The 26,048-nt window shown below is 34.8% G+C and overlaps 1 protein-coding gene across 4 annotated transcripts in view; it reads left to right on the plus strand.

Moving 5' to 3' along the window:
* Positions 1–26,048, plus strand: part of Uggt (UDP-glucose-glycoprotein glucosyltransferase) — an 835,069-nt gene that overhangs the window by 292,188 nt on the left and 516,833 nt on the right. For all 4 annotated transcript variants that reach the window (XM_090403047.1, XM_090403050.1, XM_090403049.1 and 1 more), the window contains exons 16-17: positions 16,775–16,903; positions 25,523–25,606. In XM_090403047.1, the coding sequence (XP_090259173.1) occupies positions 16,775–16,903; positions 25,523–25,606 (213 nt within the window). The remainder of the gene's footprint in view (positions 1–16,774; positions 16,904–25,522; positions 25,607–26,048) is intronic.

The following is a 26,048-nucleotide window of genomic DNA, read 5'->3' on the forward strand; positions in this document are numbered from 1 at the left end:
CGATTAGCATATCAGGAATCGTTGTCAAGGTCTTGGAGAAACTAGTCAAGAGAAGAATACAGGATTGGATAAATGAAAATGGGATACTGTATGGGGGACAACATGGTTTTGTAAAGGGTAGATCATGCCCCAGTAATTTGCTCATGTTTTATAACACAGTAACAACTGAACTGGATAAGGGTAATGGGTTTTCAGTGATTCTACTGGACCTTGCCAAGGCCTTTGATAGGATACCACATGGAACTTTAATCAGTAAACTGGAGCAGATGGGGATGAATATAGGGTTGGTGAGATGGATAGGAGGGTGGTTGATGGAGAGATACCAGAGAGTAGTTTATTCAGGAGTGGAGTCCAAAAGACGGCTTGTGACTAGTGGTGTGCCGCAGGGTTCTGTTCTTGGACCACTACTTTTCAATTTGTTCATTAACGATATAGGAACGGATCTGAGAGGAAGTGTTCACTTGTTTGCTGATGATGCAAAGTCGGGTAGAACAATTGTGAGTGCACAGGATGTCAAAATTTTGCAGGATGATTTGGATAGTTTGGAGGACTGGGCTAAGGAAAATGAATCAATTTAATGTGGCAAAGTGTAAGGTTATGCATTTTGGGGTGAAAAGATTAGCAGCAGTATATCACATTGGTGGAACGGTACTCCAGGAGATTGATGAGGCCAGGGATTTGGGAGTGTTGGTGGATAGGGAGTTGAAGTTTAGGGGGCACATTGCAAAAGTGACTAAAACAGCTCATCAAATCACTTGGCTACTGAAAAATGCTTTAATGAGCAGAGACAAAAGTTATTGTTCCTCTATATCGAGCTCTGCTAAGACCCCATCTAGACTTCTGTGCCCAGATATGGGCGCCAGGGTTTCTTCTTGATGGGGAGGAGGTGGAGAGGATCCAGAGACGAGTGACCAAGATGGTGGCAGGTCTGTGGAATGAACCTTATGAGAACAGATGGAAGATTTGTGGGATGCAAAAATTGGAAAAGGGGTGGTATGATTGAGACATTCAAATTACTGAAGGGTTTCTATAAGATTAATCCAGAAGATATTTTTGAGAATAGGGCTGGTGGTGGGAGGACTAGGGGCCATACATGGAAGCTGGGCAAAAATATGGTTAACAGGGATGTTAGACTAGGTTCTTTACTTGGAGAGTGGTAAATGAGTGGAATAAGCTGCCAGAATCTGTTGTGGGTGCTATGACTGTGAATGAGTTTAAGGCGAGGTATGATAGATACTGTGTGAAAGACGAATAGTTGTTCTTGACATGATGTTAGGGCCTCCCTCGATTAGTCTGCGACTCCTTGGAGTTGTCCGTAATAATAATAATACTCAAAGGACCTCATGTATCACTCATAGAAGTATCTTAGTGAAAACTTTTTTTGGACTAGATAAAGATAATTTATCATTGAAGTGTTCAAAATGTCAATTCTGTTTAAAAGAAGTTGAATACTTATGTCTTAAAGTTATTTAAACAGGAATAAATTCGACTTAATCTAATATAAATACTATACTTTTTTTGTTAAACTTCCAAAAACAAGAAGGTAAGCTCATAGATAATGGCATGAAATTTATTTTTTTTATTTACAAGGCCGTCCTTATAAACTCAGAGATACACAAGATCATCCAGAGCAGGTTTTTGCATATGCCTGCATATGCAAAAGTGCTTGCATTGGGACTTGGACCCAGAACCAGCTGACTGGAGAGTGGGTGTGCTATCCACTTGGCCAACCAGTCTAACAACAGTACAAATCTAGTCTATTTTTTCATTTATTTTAATCCTCTTTTTAATTTTTCTCATTTTGTCATAAGTTCATCTCATACTGCTCTGAATTACTAAAACCTTTGAATTTTATGTATTTAAAATTTTGGCAAACGTTTTTTTTTTTTTTTTCACATTTGCTCTTAACTGATTCTTTTACTTCCATACTGAAACAGAAAGAAAGATATAATATTTTAAACCTATTGCTAGTATCACCAGAAGATTTTCATCTCCTTAAATGAATTATTCTGTCCTGGAAAAATAGTATCTCTAAGAAAATTTAGATATTTATTGCTAGGACAACAATTTATTCTTAAATCTGATCACCACCCACTTTTATTTTTGTCCTCAACGAAAGATGAAAACCACAATTAGGGTACGTGAGCTCCAAACTAAAAGAATATGATACTGATATTCATTATATTCCAAGTAAGTAAAATAGAGTGGCTGATTATCTGTCTAGATCTTTGGAATCAAATACTAAAGAATTTAAGAATGTGGATTTTCAAATGAACAAGATGAGTTGAGTGAGGTTAAAGATAAATTGCTTAACTGTCAAAATTGGGAAAATGATCAAGATGGATAATGGTAGAATTAAAGTAAGAATTTTAGTTCTAATTATAATGAAATTTTGGGTTCTCTATACCTTTCATGATTCTGATCTAGCTGGTCATTAATTAAAGCATAGATTTAAGGATAGGTATTTTTTGGAGAGATATGAGAAATGATATTACAGTAAAACCTTGATATAATGGACTAATTCGGACGAGGGGGGGTGTCCGTTAAATCTGAAAGTTTGTTATATAATAAAGATTTTCCAAATGCGTATGTTAAAAAAATTGACAAATGAGCTAATTTACATGTTTTTACTTATGTAGAAACTTTATGTAAATAAAATTAAGTAATTAATTTTCCTATCTCTGAAATATTTAATTTCACAGCAAAGTTTTCTATATGTATTATTGCTTACAACCTCACCATGGTTTTGAGACTCTAAAAAACAAGTCTGCGATCTATATCGAAATAAATAAAAAAAAATTTTCGAAAATAAGCTTTAATTATATTTAAATAAACATCATCAAATTCCTGACATGTACCCTCAAGGGATGTACAGAATTTGATAGCACTACATGAAAAATTTACATCATTACTGATTCTTATCTACAATTTTCTTCCAAATCAGTCTGTTACTTGTCAAGACTCCAACATTATCAGATCTTATATTTCTATCATCTAAGGCACTTTGTACCGTATCAATCCACCTATATCTTGGTCTTCCTCTGGGTTGTTTTCCTGCCAACCTGGCAGAGAACACTTGTTTTGCTAATCTTTCCTCACCCATTCTGTTTAAGTGACCATACCACCTGAGATTATCTCTGCTAACACATTCCTGGATGCTGACAATGTCTAGTTCTTTCCTAATATGCTCGTTATTAATATGATATTGCTATTGATGCCATCTGTTCACACCTCTAATCTTTCTCAGGATTCTCTTATCTGTGGTCTCTAGTCTTTGGTCAAATGTTTTCCTTCTGTAGTGTTCTGACTAATTTCTCTCTTATTCCATATGAATTTATTCATTTGACTTCCTACCATACCAGCTTTGTTGATTCTGTTGTCTCTTTCCATATTTAATTTACCATCTTCATTAAAAATAGTGCCTAAGTAGCTGAAATGTTTTCCTTGTTCCACAGGTTCTCCATTCACAACACAGTTGATATTTTCAACGATTCTACCTATTTTCATTGTCTTTGTCTTTTTATTGCTGACCTTCATACCATATCTATTACAACAGTTATTCAATTTAGTCAGGGAATCTTGCAAATTTGTAGCGGATTTATTTAGAAGTATAACATCATCCACATAAAGCAGAGAGCATACTTTAACATCTTCAATTCTGATATCATGTTTAATACCACTTTCCTTCATAATGTGATCATATAGATAATGAATAACTGAGGGGATAATGTACATCCTTGTCTCACACCAGATTTAACATTAAACCATCTTCCTGTACTTCCTTCAATTCTAACTGCTGACTTACAACTCAAATAAAGACTAAGTATTGCTTGATATAATGCCCCATTGACACCATATAACTGCAGCATATTGAATAGCTTCTCTTGGCACCTCCTCATATGCCTTTTCCAAATCGACAAAACTTAAATACGGATCTTTGTTATATTCCCATGCTTACCATGCGGTTAGCCTAGAGGCTTTGCGCTTCGCAACCATATGCCTGGGGAAGGAGGGTCCCAGGTTCGCTTCCCGTTGTAGACGTGAGGAATTTGAGGATCTTCCTCAGGCATAGCCAAGTTAGCCGGTGTTGGGCGCGGTCAGTAGGGTTTTTCCCGCCAGTTTATCTGACGTTTTTCATCCTGCAAACATTCAAACCGGCCCGTGAACATACGCCTCTACAGTCAAAAATATATATCCCCCCCCAGCGGCAGACCAGGCGACGGGTCGGTTGGGAGTAGTACTAACAAGAAGTCCACCCATGACTTTTGTTTAGCTAGTTTTACACAGTGTTTAGCTTTCTTACATTTGTCTTTGTATTCTCTAAGAGCACAAGCTGACTTATTTGCCAGGAACTTTTCATATGCTTTCTTCTTTTCCTTCACTGCCTCTTTAACTTCCTATATCCACATTGAGGTTTGATTTTTCTATCCTTGCAGATCTATCTAAAAGTAACACGCGGACCATGCACAGGAAGCGGTAGTAGCGCGTAGAAGAAGACGAAGAAGTTATATTACCATGCTTTCTCCACTATTTGTCGTAAAGTGAAGATCTGATCGTGACACCCTCTATTTGACTTGAATCCAGCTTGTTCTTCACCAAGCTTTTCTTCCACAATTCTTCTCTAACCGTTTCTCAAGTCTACTGGCATAAATTTTGCCAGGAACACTCAGTAGGAAAATACCTCTGTAATTCTCACATTCAGTTTTATTTCCCTTTTTATATATGGGTACTATGAGAGCTCTACTCCAATCATCGGGAATTCATCCCTCTGTCCATGCCTTCTGAACTATGCAGTGCAGCCACTGTAAGACTTTTATACCACCATACGTGAGCATTTCTGGTCAAATATCATCTACTCCTGCTGCCTTTCCACATTTCAAGGATTTGATGGCTTTTTCTACTTCAGGTATGGATATGTATTCCTGACTGTATGCCTGTTGAGTGTTTTTTACCACTGTGCTATCACTGCTTGTTTCATTTAGCAATTTTTCGAAGTAATTACTCCATTCTTCAAGAATATCTTTTTCTCCTGTTTTCATGTCACCTTTATCATCTCTAACTCATTTTATAGCACCACTCTTTCCTCCATTTCTAAGCTTCTTCAACAACCTCCAGAATATCTTACCACCTTCTTGATATTTATTTTCTATGTTCTTGCCAAAGTCCACCCATGACTTTTGTTTAGCTAGTTTTACACAGTGTTTAGCTTTCTTACATTTGTCTTTGTATTCTCTAAGAGCACAAGCTGACTTATTTGCCAGGAACTTTTCATATGCTTTCTTCTTTTCCTTCACTGCCTCTTTAACTTCCTATATCCACATTGAGGTTTGATTTTTCTATCCTTGCAGACTACCTCACCACATGCCTCTCTGGCTGAATTAATTAGGATTTTCTTCAAGGCTTGCCACTGAATTTCCGAGGTTTGGTTCCTGTTCTCAAACTCTTTCATTTTTTTTTCAATAATATTTGTGTATTTTAGTCTACAGTTCACATCTGAGAGCTGCTCAACTTTTATTCTCTTTAAAACTTTCTTCCATGTTATTCTTTTCAATATGAAATTCAGTTTTATCCTGCTCAAGACTAAATAGTGATCACTTCCAATTTTAGATCCTCTGTACACTGTAATGTCCAGCACCATGGAGAAAGCATCACTATCAACAATAACATAGACAATGAGACTTTTCTTATTCCTTGCCTCTTCTCTCCATGTGAATTTGTGCACATTTTTATGTTGGAACATGGTGTTAGTAATAACCACTCCATGTCCTGAGCAGAAATCCAACAGGTATTTGCCATTATTATTAGCTTTGCTCTTTTCTCCAAATTTTCCAAAAAAAATATTTTCGTATGTCTGACAATTATTTCCTACACTGCTATTCGGATCCCCAACAAGGACCAACTTTTCCTTCTTCATTGTGTCTGTTGCTTTGTCTAAAGCATCAAAAAATTCCTCCACTTCTACCTTAGTAGAACCTTCTGTGGGACCATAGGCACAAATAAGTCTCATTGTCCAATTCCCCATTCTGATATTTGCCCACATCACTCTACTTGAGATTGCCTGCCATGTAAGAAGATGAACCTCGTATTTTGCGTTGAATATTATGGCTACTCCTTCGTTTCCTTGATTGTCATTGTCTGAATATAACATTTTGTATTTATTGCTCAGAAAGATCTCACCAGTTTTTGTCTTTTTTGTTTCCGTCACCTCTATTATGTCGATCTGGTACTTATCTTATTCCTCAGCTAGCTCCATTTATTTGCCATTCAGACTTCTTATGTTGATAGTACCGATCTGAACTCTGGTGATGTTGAGTTGGGGTGTGTTTTCGGATTTGTTCCTGTCGCTGACTTTTCGCTGTTTGCCCTGGTTCCCTGGTGTTTGATGTTGAGGCGGAAGTTGGAACATCGGCCGGCACACGTTAAAACTACCACAGAAAGTCACGCTGCATGGCAAAAGAATCAACTACAGTGCGATTGGTGTGATCACATACTAATCATTCGGTGAACATGTTTTATTAGTGGTGACTCGTTTATGTCGGCTAAATTACTATAGTGTTTTTCCAACATACGATGGCCTATTTGCCAAAATTTGTTAAAAATAACAGTAAATTAATAACAAAAAATAACCTCTTCATTTAATTATAAGCAATTCTTGGTTAAAAGCATTTTAAAATTAACAGGCTGTTAATTGTTAATTAACAACTAAGTGAGGAAATAAATACATCCATGTACCCATTGCTATGCTATCAAACTTTCCAGCAGCAGTGACGATGAAGTATCTGACTGCTAAAATTGTAGATAAGTTTTTGAAGGTCATAATTTCAGGTTATGGTATCCCTCAAATACTTGTCTAATCAAGGCACAAATTTTACATCAGAAATTATGCATTTATATAAGCTACTAAATATAAAGAAGTTTTTTTTATGATACCTTGTCATCCTTAAGTAACAGAATATATGAAATGCTAAATAAATCAGACTGAAACAGACACTTTCCAAGTTAACTAATGCTAAAATGTGTGAATGGGAATTCTTTTTTGCCATTCTGTTATAAAGAAAAAACCTTATTTAAATTAAGGGGATATTAAATCCCACATTGTTTTAAAACCGAATAAGAAACTCAAAGATTGGAATCAGAGAGTTTCATGCCGAATATAGAACTATAAAGTATCGGTGATTACTAGCGTGAGCTAATACAAGTAGTCATAGTACAATCTCGGGCATCTCGTAGCAAAGGTGGTAAAGTTCTGATCGCTATTCTTGGTATTTTCCATAATGTAAAAACACATTTCCTAGGAAATGTATGCTGTTATTACATTATGGTGGGAGGTCACTACCCAGACTGGTTTCAGCCTTTTTTGAGGCTTCATCAGTGAGTAGCTAGACCAAAGAGATACCAAAGAACCTTCTTTTGTATTATATGGATTTGATGTTAACTTTCCAAATAAGTTAGCATCTATAATACACACTAAACTTGGGTGTTCCAGATACGACTATCTTGAATATATATTAGAAATAGTCAGTTGTTCATTAACTTATAGCAGACACTGGTAAAGTTGTTTCCAGAAAAAAGTATTCATAACAGATTCAATTAATATGAGAATCTTATTCTTGATGATTTAAGGATAGAGTGTATCATGGAATTAGAAAAAAATTATTAATCAAATAACAGTCATATTATTTATTGTTTGTTAGGGAGCAATGTCAGTAATAACTTTCTTGGAAAAATTTTTTAAAAAATTATGAATTTTTTGTGTCACTTTTTTTATGAAACAAATAATTTTTTTTTAGTTCAGATTTGCTACAGATAATCTATCATGTCTATTAAACGATATAAACTAAAATTATTGAGTAAATATCAGTTCCTTTAAAGCTATGAAATTTAATTTGTCCATGTAATGATTATTACACAAATTTTGCATGTTTGAAAAATAAACTTTAAAAATAAAAATACATATCAATGATTGTAATTTTAGTTTAATATATTCTGGATATATTAAGCTGTGTTGGGAAAAAAAAATTAATATTCTAGGACTAATAGTTTTTAAGATATCTTGCCAAAACCAACTGCAATGTGTTAAAATTTAAAACCCAGAGAAAAATCCATTTAAAGTTTATAACTAAACTTTATTATTATTCTATGAATATTTAAAAGCCACCAGCAATATATGTGTTATCAACAGGTGTTTTAAATAACATATTCATAGATTTTTGCGAATAAAAACATTTCTACATCAAAAAAAAACGATATCTAGTTATTTCAGGAGTGCTTTTACTCACTTCAGTGCTATTTTTTATTCTGAAGCAGATGTGTTCAGATTCTGTACGATCCCGTCATCAATACTTTCATTGCCGATATTCTTTTTTGTATATCGATTGCCATGAAAACGTCTTTATTTTTATTTTTGGACAATCAGCTCTTCTTTTAGGCATATTTATATATATTTATGTTTCTAAATGTTATATTAAAACTTAATTTTTATAATAAATCTCAGACTGAAGACAAAGCTTTGAAAACACACCAGTTAGTGGTGGCCATATTGGTTCCAGTTTTGATGTTGTAAGCTTTGCTCTGATTGGCTTATTTCAAAGTAGCTTACAATATAGTAATCATAGCAAGAACTAATAAAAATTTCTTCTCGCAATTGATTTTACTTATGAAACTGATGTTATAGGGCTTTTAAATCAACATAATTTACTTTTTAAATTTTTTAATTATGACAATTACAAGCAAAGGTATAACAATTGAAAGTTTTTGCATATTTAATGAGCATTTAAATGATAAATATGATAAATAATATGATAAGATAACTCAAAATGTAGGAAGTTTTTGAGTACAAAAATTATGGAATATGTTCTTTACTATATAAACGTTATAAAAAAAAAAAATTTTTTTTTTCTTATTTTTACATAAAAACTATGATTTTTTGTGGGTACCCTAACCTTAAGAAGAAATCATAAAATGTGATTTCTGATAACTTATTTATGCTTATGGTGACAATTGAGGTACAGGTAGTGAAGTAGAGGCATTCCCTGCATTACTGAAGAAATGCATTTATATAAGCTACTAAATATAAAGAAGTTTTCAATGATACCTATGCAAGGTAAAGTAACAGAATATATAAAATATCCACAAATATGCATGCTTAAGAAGAGAAGAAGCTACTGTCAAAGAAATAAAGAAAATCAGAAATAACATGTACATTCCTATACATCAAGATATCTCTACCTCACTGCCTCACCTCTAGATATCCCCATATGGCTAGTGGAGAAGACTCTGGAATGAACTATGAACAAGTACCTGATTTCAGATCCAACTATCACATCTGCAACACCATTCATAGTGTAAAATTTATGGACACAAAAACACACATGTTGGAGTAATTACTTATAATTAAGAAAATAGCACTCGAAAGTTCGATCTCTGTATTGAGATCAGGAAAAGATACATATGCACAGGACACAAGCTACATGACACTACACAAAAGTAAGATAAATTTAAATGCTTTGTTAATTGTTTACCTGACCTCTGGTGAAAAAAATAAAATACAAATATTATTAAATAAAATATATAAAACATATACAAAAATATAATTTACAAATATAATATACAAAAATGAAAATTCACAAAATAAAATAAACTTTTTATAATATCAGTATAATTATTTCCATATATATATATATATATATATATATATATATATATATATATATATATCTACTCTATGCTATAAAATGATAAGCTGAAATTGGAAACGGATGCGATGTCGGCTTGAAACAGATGTAGGCTGTAATGTTTTTGTCAAGTTATTTGAAATGTTTTGAAACTCAGGAGCTACCCTGAGTGTCGAGTCATTGGAATGCAAGGAGAACCAGCCTATCGGTCCGGAACAATGGGGTTTGGGCACCATGTGGGTGAAGGCCTCCCCCCCTTTTTTTTGAAGACTCGACACTCAGGGGCTACCCTGAGTGTCGAGGCATCAGAATACAACGAGAACTGACCTACCAGTCCGGATCACGGGGGGGTTGGGTGCCGTAGGCATCAGGGGGCAGAACCCCCTACTATATATATATATATATATATATATATATATATATATATATATATATAAATGCTTTATAGCAGAACTACATGAAACAATTTTTATACTCCTCTTATATTAAGCTTTTCTTTTGTTTAAGGTTGTTCTGAATGCTATATAGGCTGAAGATGGGTCCTCCAAATTTTTGGAATTATTAGTCCAGCATTTTTGTTTCAGTGTCTCACAGGCTTCTTTGAACCTTCTTTCAAACCAGGTTTTGGTGCGGTGTAGTGACTTGGTGTCTTTCCAATTGATTAAGTGGCATGTTTGAAGGGTGTGGTCTGACCGGCCTGTTTTACCATAGTGGAGGAATTTAATGTGGTGTTTATGTTCTTTTAGAGCTCATTGCTCAAAGTCTTCCATGTAAAAGTTAGCTATGGGGGTGGAGGAGTGGTGAGCCAATGGCTGTATCTTCTTTTCGTAGGTAAAAATTATTTTGCCACACAAAATACCCCAGTGCAAAGTATGTGGGCGAAAAGGACCATGATATCAGGTGGAAATATGTTCTATATGAAAAGAATAGTATTATTGTACATTCTATTCATAATGAATGTTTATTTTCTTGATCATCTAACTAGAGTAATTATTTGGACAATAGATGAAGTGTTAACTAATAAATAACTAATTAACCTGTTGATAACCTTAACAGGAACCAAGGTTTAATACTCCCAGAGATATGAAAAACCCTAATTAGATCTCTGAATACACAGGAAATGAACATCAGTGCAATCTATAGAACGTTCCTTAGCAACAACTAGTTAATCATGTACATTCGATACGTGTATCACTCGCGTTCAATGCTATTTCAGTTTGCAACTATAGCGGAGGAATTAGATAAGTACCAGATCGACATAATAGGGGTGACTGAAAAAAAAAAGACAAAAACTGGTGAGATCTTTCTGAGCAATAAATACAAAATGTTATATTCAGGCAATGACAATCAAGGAAAAGAAGGAGTAGCCATAGTATTCAACACAAAATACGAGGCTAATCTTCTTGAATGGCAGGCAGTCTCAAGTAGAGTGATGTGGGCAAATATCAGAATGGGGAACTGGACAATGAGACTTATTTGTGCCTATGGTCCCACAGAAGGTTCTACTAAGGTAGAAGTAGAGGAATTTTTTGAGTCTTTAGAGAAAGCTACTGACACAATGAAAAAGGAAAAGTTGGTCCTTGTTGGGGATCTAAATAGCAGAGTAGGAAGTGATTGTCAGACATACAAAAATATTTTGAGAAAATTTGGAGAAAAGAGCAAAGCTAATAATAATGGCAAATACCTGTTGGATTTCTGCTCAGGACACAGACTGGTTATTACTAACACCATGTTACAACATAAAAATGTGCACAAATTCACATGGACAGAAGAGGCAAGGAATAAGAAAAGTCTCATTAGAGAATACAGTGACAAATGTAAGAAAGCTAAACAGTGTGTAAAACTAGCTAAACAAAAGTCATAGGAGGACTTTGGCAAGAACATAAAATAAATAAATATCAAGAAGGTGGCAAAATATTCTGGAGGATGTTGAAGAAGCTTAGGAATGGAGGAAAGAGTGCTGTAAAAGGAGTCATCATCATCATCAAATTCCTGCCATGTACCCTCAAGGGGTGTACAGGATATGATAGTACTACATGAAAAAATTACATCATTATTAATTTCCTATCTACAATTTTTCTCCAAATCAGTCTATTACTTGTCAAGACGGCTGGTCTCGATTTGATGGTTGCCAGACGTATGACGATCATATTTTATGTAATATAGTTATTTTTGATTTTGTATATTTAATTATTTAAATTTAAATAAATTTAATTATAATAAATTTAAATTATTATAAAATTTTATTTACATGTACATACGAGTACATCAGCAAAGGGCCGAATTGAAATAGACTGGCGGGCGAGGGGTTCCCCACCTTCATTATGGGAAGGATCACTTATAATAAATTTATATATTTATAATAAATGTAAATTATTATAAAATTTTATTTACATTTGCATACGAGTACATCAGCAAAGGGGCAAATTGAAATAGACTCGCAAGCGAAATTTCGCCCATGGGCGAGGGATTCCCCACCTTTATTATGGGTAGTGACCCTTACCATTCATTATGGGAAGGGTCACTACCCAGACCGGTTTCGATTTTTATTGAGGTTTCATCAGTGGAAGCCAGACCCAGAGGTGATACTAAGGTTGAAGTAATGCTGAAGTCATAATTCATAAGCAAACAAAGTTTGTGCCTGAAGTATTTTCAGGACTGGGGCTTCAGGTGCAAACTTTGCTTACACTTGGATAAAGGATTAAACCAAGTATGTAATTTCTTGGTATCTTTAATTTATAGTATAACCAAGTGGAAAAATTTCCAACAACTATCTCTAATCCAGAGTATTTTAATAATAAGGTGTGACACCTTTTGGCAACTCATATGAGAAATTATGACATCGGCATTACTTCATATCACAAGTATTTAGGAGGATATGGGGGAATGAAAATGGCTGATCATGTGTTAGTGTTTAGTGTCGTGTATTATTGATGATGAATTATGAATTGGTTTGATATGTTTTTAGCGATTTATATTTATGCTTATTCATTAGTAATAGTAGTTAATTGCTTGCTACCATAAACAGTCACTTTATTTTCCATAGCTTTATCCAGGTAAGTCATTTGTAATTACAAGGGCGATTCGCTAGGCCTACAGCCGCTAGTATCGCCTTTGTTTGTTTCTTATAGTGACATTTTATTGCTGGTAGACACCTAAGAGTGTCTACGGGATTTGCTAGTGGACCCTCAAAAGTCCACAGGATTATCTTTGCCTGCTCGGGACACCTGAGAAATCTCTACTCTTTCTCCATCTGTGTCTTGAAATGGCTAAACTTGTGAATGAAACCAAATTCGAGGAAGTATATAAGGAATTCCTCAGACTGGGAAAGCTGCTGAGTGATAATTGGCTGGGAAAAGTGAAATTGTATGACACGTTTCCCCCCGAATGTGTCTCAGACGTAGCCGCTGAAGATCATTTAGAATCGGTGCCTTCTACCTCTTCAGACTTTGTAGAAGTGTATACACGCAAAAAGCAAAGAACAACAGATGAACCGCACAATGACAATAGTGAAATGGAACAGGATTCTCAGGGTTCGGACGCCGCTATTTCTCCCAAAGAAAAGGTGCCTCCGATCATCCATAGAGAAAAGCATAAGTGGGCAGCTTTAAGATCGACAATGTCCAATTTGCATATTGGCTTCATTAAGGCCAAAAACATGGATGAAGGCATAAAGATCCAGCCAGCAACAGTGACAGACTATAGAAGGTTGTCCAAAGAACTGGACGACAGAGCCATCCAGTATCATACCTTTGTGCTCAGCTCTGAAAAAAACTTAAAAGTAGTCCTTCGTGGTGTCTGTGAAGACATTGACATAGCAGAAATAGCTGCTGACCTAAATTCTCAGGATCTGCCCCCAGTCAAAGTGAGCAGAATGTACAAAGCTGGCAAGACTCCCATGCCATTGGTCCTTGTTGAGATTCATAAAATATACAAGGATATTTACAACTTAAAAACAGTCTGTGGTCTCATCGTCACACCGGAACCACTCCGTAAAAGATCATCTTCTGGGCAGTGTCACAGGTGCCAGAAGTTTGGCCATGCCCAGAATCTATGCAGAGCGGAATATAGATGTTTAAAATGTGGAGACAGCCACCCAACCAATACCTGCACAAAGCCGAGGACTACCTCAGCCAAATGTGTCAACTGCAGTGGCCCTCATCCCGCGAACTACAAAGGATGTACTCAGCACCCAAAGAACAGACGGATGGAGGCAATCAATCAGCCCTCCTCCTTCAGCACAAGAACACCAGAGGCCCAGACATCAAAACCGGAGACTCAGCGGCCACAGTCGGAGACCTCCAATAATAGAGACACCCGAAAGCAAACAAGAAGCTATGCTGATGTGACCCGTACAACTAGACCAAATCCAGAACAAAATCAACCAGCAGCACCTAAAAACCTAACAGCTGTTATTACGGCCTCACTAGCAAAGATGCTACAAAATTTCGGCCTATCAAACCCTACTGAAACCTCCACTAAAAGATTTCTTCGTGAAACACGGGTCATCCTCACAGCTCTCATAAATGAATAGTAACAAACTCATTCCAGCATCTCTTCAGATAGTTGTGTGGAACGCAAATGGCCTTAAAAACAAAATTCTGGAACTCCAACACTTCACATCTAGGTATCAACCAGATGTTATTTTAATCAGTGAAACTCATTTAAAAACCCTCAAACAGTCCTACAATAAGGGGCTATCACCTATACAGAAATGACAGACTACTCTACAGAGGCAGCGGCACTGCCATCTTTATAAAAAACTACATTAAGCACCACTCTGTGAGCATTCCTTCAACCACTAACCTTGAGATCACAGGAGTGGAAGTAGTCACCAGCTCCACTGGCAAACTGAAAATCTACTCAGCTTACAACCCTCCCCAAAAATCTCTACTTCACTCTGATCTAAATGCCATCTTAGGCACCAGAGAGCTCACCATTATTGCCGGGGATCTGAATTCCAAGCATCCTGCGTGGAATTGTACAACCACAAACAAGAATGGTTGCATCCTTTACAATTACTTAGGATCAAGCAACGCTGTTGTGGCAGGCCCCACCGAACCAACTCATCTCAGTACGTTCAGCACTGCTGACGTCCTGGATATAGCTATCCTTCAGGATATTAAACTTCAATTCAGCATCATATCTATGAATGAACTATCATCCGATCACAATCCAATTCTACTACAGCTGGGAAATCAAGAATACCTATGTCCTCCTTCTCACTCCTACGTTGCATGGGAAAGACTGTCAGTAGCACTGAAGGATTATATTGGACCTGTTCCTCACATATGCACAAAAGAAGAAGTAGAAACTGCAGTTACAAATCTCACACAACAAATTAATTCTGCTATAAAGGTAGCTTCCTCCTACAAATCTGCCCGCAAGCCAGATCGTTTGCCTGAAGACATCATGAACTTGATCAGAGACAAAAACAGAGCTAGGAAAAGATACCATAACACGTGTGCACCACAAGATAAAATAAATCTAAACAGATTAAATGGGGCAGTAAGAGATGCACTCAGAGCCCATAGAGACCAAGTATGGGATGAAAAGTTATCCTCCATTTCTCCTACTGATCACTCCATCTGGAGACTACTGAAAAATATCAAAAACAAAAACAGATCCCTTCCCCCAATATTCTCTGACCAGGGCCTTGCTCACACAGATGTAGACAAAGCAGAAGTTATAGCACACAACTTAGAGGAGCAATGTAGGCCTTCGTATGGAAACTTTGACTTTGACCACATATATAAGATTCACAGCAATTCACATAAAAATTTATGTATTCCTGAATAAAAATGAATACTCCATGTATTATAAGAAGTTGATCTTTTACAAATTACTAGCATGCATGAGATGTCTATGATTGATATTTTACACCTGAGTAATTCAAATATACCAACCAACTAGAGCATTCTCTCTACTGATGCTAAATAGAAAAAATAATAAAATAATAATAATAAAAATAAATAAATAAAACTAATAAATGTAGGATTCCCGAAAGTGTGAATAATTCCGATAATGATCAGATATTATTATTGCATAAAATGGGTACCGAGTCTCAGTAAACAAAAGAAAATTATTAGAAAACAAAGCAAAATATGCATAAAACAGGGAAATACACATGACATGCATAACAAATTTTACGAGATGATTTGCTGCTTCATCAAACCACATGTATTCCTGCCATTCCTAAATTAATCACCTGATCAACATTATTAGCTCATTGGATTAACCTCTCCCTATAGTTTTTAACTGCACTACTAAATGTGTATATATATATATATTGGCTGTTTATTATTGTTTAGTTATTTCTACTTTGCAAACCAATCTCTTTCCCTCTCCTTGTAAGTTTTTTTTTTTTTAGTTAGGACATCATAAATTCACTTACGCATATACTTTATGGGATCAACAGCTGTTCTGTCTACCCAGTAACTTACAGGACACACATATCACAAACATTAATTATTAATAATTCATTTACCATTAATGAAAGTATTTCTACTGACACTTAATCTTTCCTTTACAGATCCCATTGCTTAGAAAAAATTATGGATAACATATTTACACCTGAGTAATTCAAATATACCAACCAACTAGAGTATTCTCCTTCATTATTTTTTTCTAATATATCTTAAAACAAACATATTATGCCCCACTTTCACAGATTTGGTTACAATTAATTGCATTGGACCAAGACTGCTGATGTGCTATGCGCTTTAAACTTTCGTACATCAATAAAAATGCAATCATAATGTCAAATTGATATGAATTTTGTAGCGCGGGTTGCATAAGCCACAAGACAGCACATTCAACTGAAATGAGCACTCAATGCCACTGATGTGTGTGTGTGTGTGTATGTTATAGATTCTTTCTATATTTTTCTCCATTATCCACATTGAATACTACCCATATGGTGCTCATGTGATGTGCTTCCAAGCAACAATTGATTATCCATATGATAATTTCATCACTTATGTGAAATATATGTGGGAGGTGTCTTTTGATAGTGAAGCAAAATTATTATTACTTCCAGCAATTTTGCTTAATAGAACTAAAGACCAGTTTCAAAAATGTACTTTTTTTTTCTTTAATAGCTTTATGCCACTATAGATGAAGATGATTTCACTTCTGAAGATGTAATAAAACTTTTCAAGTCCAAAAATCCTAATGAAGAATTGGAATTAATTTTTGGAGCTGAATCAGACTATGACACCGGTAGAAAGGTACTAATTATTTTTGATATGTCCCCATCTCCTATATCATTTATTACTTTTAGAGCTAGGTTTATAACTATGGAGATATTAATGAATGGAATGGCCTTAAGAACATATGGCTCTCACCTTGGCAGTTGTAGAATAGAAATGACTCTTTTAGATCCTTTTATAATTGTTTAGTTTATTTCACCATTTCTTGGAATGTGCCATCATTGAATATACAGGATACTATGATAGTTTAAATAGCTATTCATTACTAAAATAATATTATTTAATAAATCTTATTTGGTTAATTTTGTCTTTCTGTGATAAAGAAGTGAGTCATAAAAGGCTTATTCAGTGTCCTACACTGTGGTGACTACTAAAAGGCAGTTTCTGTTTTGCAAGAAGCCAAAATTTTTTCCACTGCTTACAGCATATTAAGAAGAATAAATCAAGTTTTGAAAAGATCTATATTTAAATACAAATCAAATAAGAATTTGGAAGATTTTCATTTTATGTAAACATCAAAAATAGTTTTAATATTTGTTAGTATTAATTTCTAGCATGTAATCAATTAAAAGCAATCACTTTTAATTGATTGCATCTTATATTCCTATTCATTTATTTGCTTGTGATTTCTATACACTGATGATGTACTGTCATTTTCAGTATGAAACATTTGTATTTTCATTAAATTTTATTTCTGTGGTCATCGTGTAATTTTGTTGTTTTATAGGTATGCCACGGTCATCTTTAAAGATTAGATTTAAATACAAGATTGGAAAGACTAACATTTTAATCCCATTAAGTACATGGTGACTGTTTTCTAACTTGTTTGATAACTCTGAGCGAAAATCCCTGCTATCCATTTTTTTATCCTATAGAACAGATAAGCTGCTGAAAACATATACATTCAAAACATAATAATGCCTCTTGTCCTTAGATGTAATGAATAATTCCAAACAACTCAATCCAGTTTTGTCCCCTATTCAACCTGTATCATTTAACAGTGTCATCCCTAAATTTCAATACCCTGTCGGCTTGTGATATGTTAATGACTAACCTCATTTACAATTTAAAGTGAATTTTCATTGGTATTGTATGATTTTCAGTCTGCAATCTCTTTCAGTGTGAAAATTGCTTTGTGCTATTTAAAAAAACAAATGAGGACAGAGAAACAGAGAGTAGCTCACTCTCTGTAATGCCTTTCTATGATATATGTGATAGGTTTCATTGTCTTGTCTAATAATAATTTAAATAAATTTTTATCAGTTTGATTCTGTTGATGTAGATAACTATGTGAATCAGGTTAATTTATTTAATTTAGTTATAATATGACCTATAACAACAAAGTCTCAAAAAATAAATCTAGGTGTGAGAGGTATTTACAGCCAATTAAATATGCAAAAGTTATGATTTTTTTTAACATTTCAGAATATACAGACAAAGATAAATCTGGAATGTGTTCTTCATATTTTATTTATTTATTATCATTATTTTATTATTTTTATTATTATTTTTTTACGGAAGCTGCACAGTTTTTTGACATGAAATCTCTCCTTTCCATGCTCATGCTAGAGTAATAAAACAACAGGTGTTGCATGTTTTTGTGCTCCTAGAATGTCATGCACCAAGTGACATTTATCAGTAGTTACCCTCTGTGTTTGGAGAGAAATATTATTGGTGGCATAAACAGTTTAAGCATGGTGGCATCAGTGTGAAAAGATCTGGCCATCTAGGAACTTCAGCCTGTAGGTGGAATTGTTTTAAAGATAGCTGAGAAACATTTTGGCTGCTTTTCTGCCTTTGAACTGTGCTGTCAGTGGAAAATCACATTTTGACACATTTAAAATTTATATTTCTTCTCTCCAAAATATATGTTGTTTGCTGCAGTCAAGCACTGCATTTGCCATGCCTTTAACACATATATATAGCAATTCAGGTTCAATCACTAGAATGAGAAATTGTTTATAATTCTCCTTATATTTGGATCATCTATTAAATGCTACTTGAAATGACATTCTGAAATCACAAAAATCCCATGTGTGTCTTTCACACATGTGTATGCTAAAATGTTCCTTTGGTGTGTGGATACATACAGTAATGTTGGAATATTGTAACAGCTATTGCACTGTTGCAATTTGCTGAAACTTGATGAAAAATCCCAATTTTTCAATTGAAGGTAAGTTGAAATGCAATTATTTTGATTAAACTAATGTTTCAATCATTTATTTTATTTTTTATACTTTTGTGTAATATTGTCACCATGAAAAATAAGTTGCCTACCCCTTACTAGTAGACTGGTTCTTACATCGTTTTTTTACAGCAACCTTGTACAATAGAACATCACACATCCTTTCCATTCCTGTTGGACTTTTCCTGAGCTGAGACTCAAATTATACAAACATCAGGATCTAGCCAAACTGGCTAGACCTTAATATGATATCCCATCTTCTTATGGATCTCATGCTTAATAAGGTTGCATATTCATTTCACTCCCATTCTATTTGTTGTTTGAACTCTAGGTGGGGACACATCATTTAAGCATCTTTTCAAAGCCTCCAATACACTGCTGATATTCTTCCCAATCAGTAACTATTACCATGGACCGAACATAGTAATAGAGAATAAAAAGACAGATAGAACAGAAGTCAACTCTGCAGCACAAACCTTTAATAAAATTCAAAGGCATGCCATCAGGACCAGGAGGTATTTTGGTGCTCATTTTGGACAAGATTCTTTTAAATCTCTTGTTGGCAAAAAAATGAGGAGTATTGTGAATGGCAGTACCGTCCATGTATGATTAAGAGGAAAATGGGGAAAATCCAGGATTCTTGGCTTTTCTCTGTGTAATGATGCAGTGAAATTGTTCAACTGAAAAAGATAGAAACACAGTTGGACAAATTGTCACAGCTTTGGCAAAAGACCAGGAAGCATCATTTGGATATGGTTCAAGTTTCTTGCATTTAGCCTTTTCACAAACAGTTCTGAATGTGCTGATAGTTTGCTTGCAGATGTATTGAGCTTTGGTACGAACAGGAAAGGAAGAGAGATTTCAGTGAAAGACATTTGCAATATGTCCAATTTTTTCTTGTACATCCATGGTACATATACAAGTGACAGGAATGGGATATAAATATTTTCATACATCAATGAGAATTACATTATTATTATTAGTGATACATTTAGTACAAATGTCACAAGACTGAAAAACAACCAAGGAAATGGGGCACAGGAGTCATGAAGATTATCCTTCTTGGGATTCTTATGATGTCAGACAACACATGGGTGACATTGGTGGTGTGATTACCACTTCATGGGAGAAAAACTGATACTAAATCTTAGTTAATGCAATAATTAACTCAACACCACTATATTGTGTTCTGAATTGTCTAGAGGACAAACAACAACCACAGTATACATAGTTATTAGTGAAGACTAGGTGGTTGTAGAGTAGAGTGATTAGGGATTTCTGATAGGTTTGTACACTTTGTATAAGATAGTTTTATATATCAAATGCCTCAGTATCTCTTCCTACCCAATCTGTGTAGTTAAAGAAACCCAGTTGGAATTATGAATATTAAACTTTTCAAGGAAGATGACCTAATTATCAGAGAAGTTGGATTGAGGAAAATTAACATTTAAAAAAGGAAATCCCACATTTCAGAATGGTGGTGGCATCAAGTGAATGAGATAACACATGAATCTGATAGAATGAAGCTGGGAGATTTTGGAATGATATATTGGAATAAATACATGCATAAAAAATACTACTTTTGAGATGAAAAGAGGCAGAGTGTAATTACAAAAACTGAGTTTAGCATTCCTTGAAAGAACTAAAATTTGAGTTTCTGTTAGGAAAAGAATGTGTGGTTTTGCTGACAGGAGGCAGAAATTAACACCGCTTATATTTGCAAAGTGAATCTCCAAAAGGCTTTGCTTTCAGGAATCCTTCCTTTCAATGAATCTGGAAGGAGGCTTACTTTATCTGCATGATATATATTGTATTTCATGTTTAAAACCATTACACTCAATGACCAAGATTTATTAGTCAGCTTTGACATAACTTCCCTTTTCACCAATGTCCTGATCAACGATACTATCTTGCTCCTACAGAACATATTTCCACACGACATCATGGCCCTATTTGCCCATGTGCTCTGCTTTGGATATTTTGTGCGGCAAAACAATTTTTAACTTCAAAAAGAGGGTACAGCCATTGGCTCACCACTTTTCCCCCCCAATCGCTAACTTTTATATGGAAGACTTTGAGCAACTAGCTCTAGAGCCAGTGTGCCTAAAGCCCAAAATTTGGCTCAGATACATCGACGATATTTTTGCCATTTGGCCCCACGGCCTCGAAGCACTAACTACATTCCTTAGCCACCTGAACAAACAACACAAACGTATTCAATTCACCATTGAAATAGAAAAAAACACCTCTTCCATTCCTAGACACACTCGTCACACGTCTTTCTTCAGGCTGTCTCTCCTTCTCAGTCTACTGCAAACCTACACACACAAGCCAGTACATACACAAAAATTCTTATCACCACCCAACACAAAAACTAGGTGTCATAAGCACCCTTAAACACAGAACTCAAACTATTTGTTCAAATGAACAAGCTCTAAACCAGGAATACAAGATCATCAACCACACATTTATAAAAAATGAATACAGTAAAAAAAAAACTATTCACAAGATCCTCCACAGAGATACTGGTAAAAACAAAAGAGATTTCAAGAATGCTATAGCCATACCTTATGTTAGAGACATTTCCAAAAAAATTGACAGAACACTACACAAATACAACCTCAAAACCACCTTTAAACCCCCCGACAAAATTAAGATACCTACTCAGTTCTTCAAAAGATTCTCTTCCACACCTAGCCCACCCAGGGGTATACAAAATACAATGCACATGTAACCTAGGGGAAACAGGGCGAACCATCCCAATTAGGAAGGACAAACATAACGAAACGACACATTAAATACTTCCATTTTGGAAAAACTGGCCTTTCTGACTACACACTCTAAACATACCACAGAATTGATTGGAAAAATACCAAGTCCTTACACCGCACCAAAACCTGGTTCAAGAGGAAATTTAAAGAAGCTTGTGAAATGCTCAAACATAACCCAAATCTGAACAAAAATGATGGCTTAACCATTCCAAGAATGTGGAGGATCCATTTGCAACCTTTATAGCAACCAGAACAAGCCAAAGAAAAATCCCACTACAAGAAGACTTGGTGAAGTGTTTTTTTTTTTTTTTTTTTTTCCTCCTCCTTAACATTCAATAGCAACTTGAACTGTACAAGTCCTGAAGAAAATCATAGTATAACAATCTGAACTGTACAAATCCAGAAGAATCTTAGTACATGAGGATTTTAGCAGAGTTTAATGTAGTTTTTTTATTGATTTTATTTATTAATTATTAATTTTTTTTTAATTTATTGATTATTTATTTATTTAATTTTTTTTTTCAATTTTTATTTTATTTTATTTTATTTTATTAAATTATCGCTAGAGGTCAGGCTAAGAAAAAGATTAAGTAACAGCGTAGATTTTATTTACCGGTATAGAGTGCAAGAACATGTAGCTTAGTTCCCTATACACATGTATCCTTCTGATGATGACCTTAATACAGGGGGTTGAAACGTCATGTGTTATTTTATTAATAATTAGTAAAATAATCATCTCAACACGTGTGTGTTTTGTGTCGCTAAATCCTTAAATATGAATGCTGATCACCATGTAACCTTGAAACACCATGAAAGAGTATACTGTATTTCTCTTTGCTTGACTACTCATGGTTGTCATTCTTAAGTTGAGTTTAAACTGGGAGGGACTGCTGTAAGTTCTATGTCCTCACTAAGCCATACACAGAGGTCACAACTCCTCTGTAAATTGTGGTGTCAGTAGTACTTCTAACATACATCAATTGTACTCCTTCCAGGCACACCAGCAGAATAGTGGCATCAAGATTATTTGCTAAAGATGATTCACCAAACCTAAATCATTACAATTAGATGTTGTACTATATACTATCTGGTGGATGTCTGCAGAATAACTGTTTTAAAGTTGCACTGTTGAGTTGCAAAATTTCCACCCTGAATTTTCACCTCAGATCCAGTTTTGACTGTAATTATAGATGCCATTTGCCTGAATAGGCTTCTATTAATTTTTGATAAACAGACAATTATTAGGGATCATTCCTTACTTAAATAATAGTTAACTCGTATGTTGAAGTTTGATGTTTTGGTCTTGCCTTCAGCTGATGTTCCAATTTTTTTCCAAGGTTAACCTGGCAAATTGGTCATTAGGCTGATGAAGACTTAGTCATTGTTATGCCATGACCTAGTTCACAGTAGAACTGTGCATGCTGATCAGTCTGATCTTTAATAAATGATTAACACATAATGTCAGTGTCATTTGTGTTCTCTCTCCCTCGTTTTTTAGCACAGATGCAGTGAGTCCTGGTCTAAATCTCTTCCCCACATAATGGACCAGATGATTTCTGATAAATAATATTTTCCCTAAGAAGTTCCCTATCTGGGTGTATGTTGCAATTCATCATTCCATATTATAGATTTTAAAATCATACCATGTGTAGCAACCTTTGGGCACAAACCACCACAATTTAGTGAAGCCCTGAACTCCTAGTTAAAAAAAAAAAAATTCACCTCTTTCTGATGGGAAGCACCTATAATTTTTCAGTATTTGGAATCTCTCTTTCCATCTATTGTCTACCTTACTATTTCTTTTGTTTTCAATATCAGAAATCATTAAAACAATATCAGTTTTAACCTTTAATAGTGTTACTTGATGGCTAATATGGCAACTTATGGTAGTAGTTGACTGGAAGTCCTTTACTTCTAAATAATGCATTTTATAGTATTATGCATACTGTCATGCATATACAGTGATACCCCAAAGTTATGCGGTAGGTGGGACCAACGAAAAGCACGTAAGTCGAATTCGCATAACTCGGGGTATAATTTTGCATGTAATTTATATATACAAACATACAATTGGGACCAAAGATTTACAAAAACACCTATATTTTTTAAGAAATATAATCATAATTGTAGTTTTTCGTACATAAAAAAAGAAAGTTATTTCGATGTCGATAGTTTCATAAAATCTAATAGATTTGGCTGATGGCATAATGTCTTTTTCTTGTCATGCAAAATTTCTTCATAGCAAGCCAGTGATTTTTTTATTCCTTTGCCTTGTGGCTACAGTTCATTCCTCGTTAGAATCTATGTCCTCCAAAATCTGTAAACCTTTCTTAATTAAGCTGAGATCTTCTGTTAATTTTGCAATTGTCATGTGCTTTTCTGGTAAAACTGGATCTGAGGTTTCGGTCTCTTCAGTAGCGAAGAGTCTCCGATATCGGAGACACCCCAAGAATCTCCGATAATCCTTACAGCATCTAAAACATTAAAGTATTTCCAAAACTCTTTATCAGACAGTTGCTCATTTTGCCTCATAGCTTCATTCAGACTTGCAAACGAATGGCGTGTGTAGTACACTTTGAATGTTTTTCTTTTCTTGCTAGCTGTAGAAGAATCGGACTTGCTTCTTTTGGGCAACATTATTATTTTTTATGTGATAAAAGTTTTATCAAGAACATAACATTAAACAATCGCAAGGTTTGTAGACTATAAAAATCGTGTATGAATCGAGACCGTGCGAAACATGTCGGTGCTTGTTCACAACATGTGCGACACTGGCAAATGCAGCTGGCGCCGGAAAAATACGACTAGTGGTGAGGCGTGACAGGAATACGCACATATAAGAAACCGCGTAACTCCGGATTTGCGTAAGTTGGGGTATGACTGTATTCCTTCATCTTTATAACTTTGCTACTAACATTGGTGTCTGTAATGTTTGAGAAATGTGAGGAAAATTATATTGCAAAAATATGATTTTTCAAATAATTTACAAGGAAGCTCTAAGTTTTGGATACATCACTCTAAAATACATAACACAGTGATGGGTGCAGGGCAAATGAAAAAAAAAAAGTTAGTCCTCCTTCCTTGAAAATTTGAAAATCAGAGTTATTGACCAGTCACTTTTAGAAATATGAATATGAAATAAATTGAAAATCTTGCATGAATATGAGATACTCTTAATCATCATAAGACAGGAAACCTATAATTATTATTATTATTGCATGGGCACCTCCATGGAGTCCTAAGACTCATCATGGGAGACCTAAACTATGAACTAATTTTTGCAATCCACAAACCCTCAATATATCCTCATAGGGAGGATTCCACATTATCTCATTATCCTGGTCACTTCCCTCTGGATCCTCTCTACCACTTCCTCATCTTCATAAGATGCTGTTGATGTGGAAGTTGCAGGTTATATGTGTTGTGAGCTGACGATTTTCCTTTATGCCACGTCAGACACCAATAAGCCAAGTGGTAGTCTTATATTAAATTATGAAAATTATCTTCTACTTAAAGAGAAAATGAACTCAGAAAATTACTAGAGAATTAGTCTTAATTTGGTTTCATTTGAAACTCCAGGTTTATAAGTTCAGTCTTATAAAACTTACATTGCTGTAATATAAGTTATGAATTAAAGTTTTAAGTTTTTGTTAATTTTAATGTTAATTCTGTATTTTTTAGCTTGCTTGGGACTACTTGAATAGAACAGGAATAGGTACTCCACCACAAGTACTGATTAATGGAGTAATACTCAAGCAGACTCAGGTTTGTTGTTTGGAATATTTTGTTTACTTGTGTACTAAAAGTTTTTCACTAGTACATTTTTCTGTTTTGCTCTCTTGTGCATGTGCACATTAACACAATATTTGATTTGTTACTCAGAGACATGGTGCTTAAGGATACAAGCAAAAGTTTTACTATTTTTAGTTGATGCTAAGTCAGCAAGTGTCAGTTAATATCTGGGCTTTTCTTCTTAATGAACAGACTAGTTTGAGCACAGTTTTTCATATTTCAGTTCTCTTTAAGGTTGTCAAATTTTTTAATTCAGAGATAGACTAAGATTAGATTGAGGGGGGGGGGGGGCATTATTTTTTCAAAGTCCACAGTGCAACATTTCCCTAAACATAGTACCAGGTTTTGAGAAGTTACTGGTAAAATATGCAAATTCAAGTATGACATATGAACTTTGATGCAGCAGAAAATTTTT

The sequence above is a fragment of the Typopeltis vanoorti genome, chromosome 13 (assembly GCF_054136105.1).
Source record: "Typopeltis vanoorti isolate ZY-2024b chromosome 13, IOZ_Tvanoo_1.0, whole genome shotgun sequence".
Lineage (NCBI taxonomy): Eukaryota > Metazoa > Arthropoda > Arachnida > Uropygi > Thelyphonidae > Typopeltis > Typopeltis vanoorti.